The 3,148-nt window shown below is 33.1% G+C and overlaps 1 protein-coding gene across 1 annotated transcript in view; it reads left to right on the top strand.

Moving 5' to 3' along the window:
* Nucleotides 1,584-3,148, top strand: part of LOC105167276 (BAG family molecular chaperone regulator 2) — a gene marked incomplete in the record, with an annotated part of 2,086 nt that continues 521 nt past the window's right edge. The window contains 3 exon segments of the mRNA XM_011086921.2: nt 1,584-2,044; nt 2,135-2,391; nt 3,061-3,148. Of these exon segments, the coding sequence (XP_011085223.1) occupies nt 1,828-2,044; nt 2,135-2,391; nt 3,061-3,148 (562 nt within the window).

Below are 3,148 nucleotides of genomic sequence, written 5' to 3'. Positions count from 1 at the left end.
CATTTTTAGTCCGCCGCTCTATGAGATTTTTGAAATAATCTCAAAATTAAAATAAGTCAATTTATTTAGTCATCTATTTTATACAATTTTTAAAATAATCGTAAAGTTAAAAAAAAATCAACATATTTAGTCATATGCTCTACCGGATTTAAGGACTAAATATATCGAGTTTTTTTTAATTTTTAAATTATTTTAGAAATTCAATGAAACATAAAACTAAGAGTATTAAACCTTTATTCTATGAAATTAAAAGTATAATTTCACCAATAATCATGCTTATCCTATTAATCAAGGTAGGCACGGTGGGAAGTTGATGTTTAGTCTGTTATTTACGCAGTTTAATGTAAACCTTTAACCCAAGAAAAAATAAAAAATAGAGGCTTGGTACGATTGATTGAAGCACAGTATAGCATGATTCATGTAGACATAGATTTTTAAGTATGATTGATCAATATTTGACACGGTTTAAGCTATTAGAATATTTGTTATGATTTTTAATTACTACTAATATTTTACTATTTTAAGCAGAAATAAATGATTAATAATTATTGCAGAATCGTGCATTATAAATTAATACTCACCATGTAACACAAGTTTTGTAGGTGAGATGAAAATTTAAGTGGGAGTTAAAGTAGGTAGATTCAAAATGATATTGAACAATCATGTATAAACAATGAATTATATACGCCCCATTTGGAACGCATCCATTCGGCTCTTCTGATATGGTTTGCTGATGAGTTGGTGAGGTTAAAGATGAGCTTCAATCGTTCTCATGGGTTCAAAAGAAGATCAAATCTCCAACTTAGTGGGCTGTTCATATTGTAGGATGGAGATCAAATCCACTACTAATTATTGTAATGCTAGGTGAGTTGAGTTATTCAAAATTTCATGTTATAATTTGAAGGACATATATAAATTTTTTATTCAAAATTGGGTTATAAGCCTAAGTAAATATTGGATTAAATAATATATCAAAGTAGACCATCTATAATTAATTTTGGACTTTTTATCGTACATTTAATTTAAATTTATCCTGTCACTCAATTATTTTTATACTTAAAATAAATGAGGTATTGGTGAATATATTCCGTCACCAGCGAACAGTATGGTCAATTTTTAGAATAATATTCATGTCGATTATTTTCAATTTTCATTCAAAGTTAAATATATATGACAAAAACTCTAATTACTGAAATTCAGATATCTTTATAAAATCTTCCCTAAATAAGTAGAATGAAAGAGGATGTCCTTACAACATTTATTTCTAGTGATGGAAAAGTTATATAGTATTGATGGAGTTTGGTCAGTTTGAATTAATTATATGATAAATGTAATATATTATTAAGTAATTTAGTGTTTAATTTAAGAAAAATAATTAATAACATAATTATATTTATATGAAATTGATTTGATAAGAATATTTGCAGGCTCATTCATGTTTAATTATTTGAGGAAAGGATGTGAAAAACAAAAAGGTTAAGGCGGGCCTACATTTGTAATGGCCCAATCCAAAACATCATCTCCATCAAAAGCAATAGCAATGAATTATATATGTCTTGAGTTGGATATTTACTTGGATTGTCGGCAACCCCTCTCCCTCTCTCTCTCTCTGCATTAGCTGTCACTACTACAACTGACGGGACCGGACCCTTTCGCCCTCCCTTTTCTCATTCGCCCAAATCCCATTCATTTCCGTTACGTTTAGTCTTCCAACCAAACGCCTCATCCTAATATCTATATATAATAATATTTGCTTCTTCAGGTACTGTACGGCGCCAAACTCAGGTTGAACCCTTTCTATAACAATTATAGTCTGTGCATGGGAAGATGATGAAACGTAGATTTCAGTTCAACGCTACACGGAACGGAGTCCAGGCCTCTGATCCCAATGAAGAAGAGGTGGAGTGGGAGATGCGGCCCGGCGGAATGCTGGTGCAGAAAAGAAGCGACAACTCTCAACTTATTGCTCCGCCAAATTTACGCATTCGAGTGGCTTATGGCGCCGCTCGCTATCAGATCTCTGCCAATTCACAATCAACTTTCGGTAATTTTGGTTCGGAAACTACAATCTGTTTCGTTTCTTAATCAGTTGATTACAGCATATTTAATTTTGGTGCGAGTTTTAATTTGGTAGGTGAACTGAAGAAGCTTCTGGCGGTGGAAACGGGGCTGGAGCCCGGCGAACAGCGGCTGATTTTCAGAGGAAAAGATAGAGAAAATGGCGAGTATTTAGACACTTGCGGAGTGAAAGACCGGTCGAAGGTCATCTTAATCGAGGATCCAGAAAGCAAAGAAAGAAGGCTGATTGAGATGCGCAGGAACGCCAAGATCCAGGCCATTCATCGGTTGATCGACGACGTGTCCGCGGAGGTAGATAGACTGGCGGAGCAGGTGAGTCAAAATGCTCTGTACGTAGTTATGGAGTATAAAGTATTATTAATTAGCATAATTAATTATAAATACAACATTAAGAAAACACGTTGCATGAACCAATATATAGCTCGATGGCCTATGGGTAATAATAGTGGTAATAAAGAAGGGAAAGGTGGGTGAGAAAATGTCTAACTCAAATTGGGTCTGAAACAATTATGATTTACAACCAAACCTTGGGTAAGAATTTTCTATCAGCGTCGCTATCGTTCCGCTGGCAACGGTGGCGTCCAAATAGTTCATCTGGATTCTACACTCAATCTAACAAGTGTAGGTACAAGAAATTTTATCACGAATGGATCGAAATTGTATTATAATTATTATGTCAATATATTCACATGACACTGAAAATGCGAATTATTTGATAAATATCAACCTTAATTTAAATATGAATTCTCTTTTTTTTTTTTTCTTTGGGAGAAAATTTGAATTTTCACTATAACAAATTTAAATATTTTCTTGTTGATCTCCACCTTGTGAATATTCACGCGATTAGATCATACAAATGCCTTTATCAGTTAACTAGATGCATATATAAATATTAATTAATGCAGCTGAATATAGAACAAAAACAAGTTTAGATTATTATTTGTTTTACCTTATTGCTTCGTGCATGCATTTGGGTCTTAGGTCTGTATAATTGAGAAATCAATTGCAAATGGTAATAAAGTAGCAGAGCTGCAGATCACGACGTTGATCGAAATGTTAATGAGACAAG

Source organism: Sesamum indicum, linkage group LG8, assembly GCF_000512975.1.
Source record: "Sesamum indicum cultivar Zhongzhi No. 13 linkage group LG8, S_indicum_v1.0, whole genome shotgun sequence".
NCBI classification, from domain to species: domain Eukaryota; kingdom Viridiplantae; phylum Streptophyta; class Magnoliopsida; order Lamiales; family Pedaliaceae; genus Sesamum; species Sesamum indicum.
Note: the sequence above shows the minus strand (reverse complement) of the source record. Positions and strands in the feature narration are given on the sequence as shown.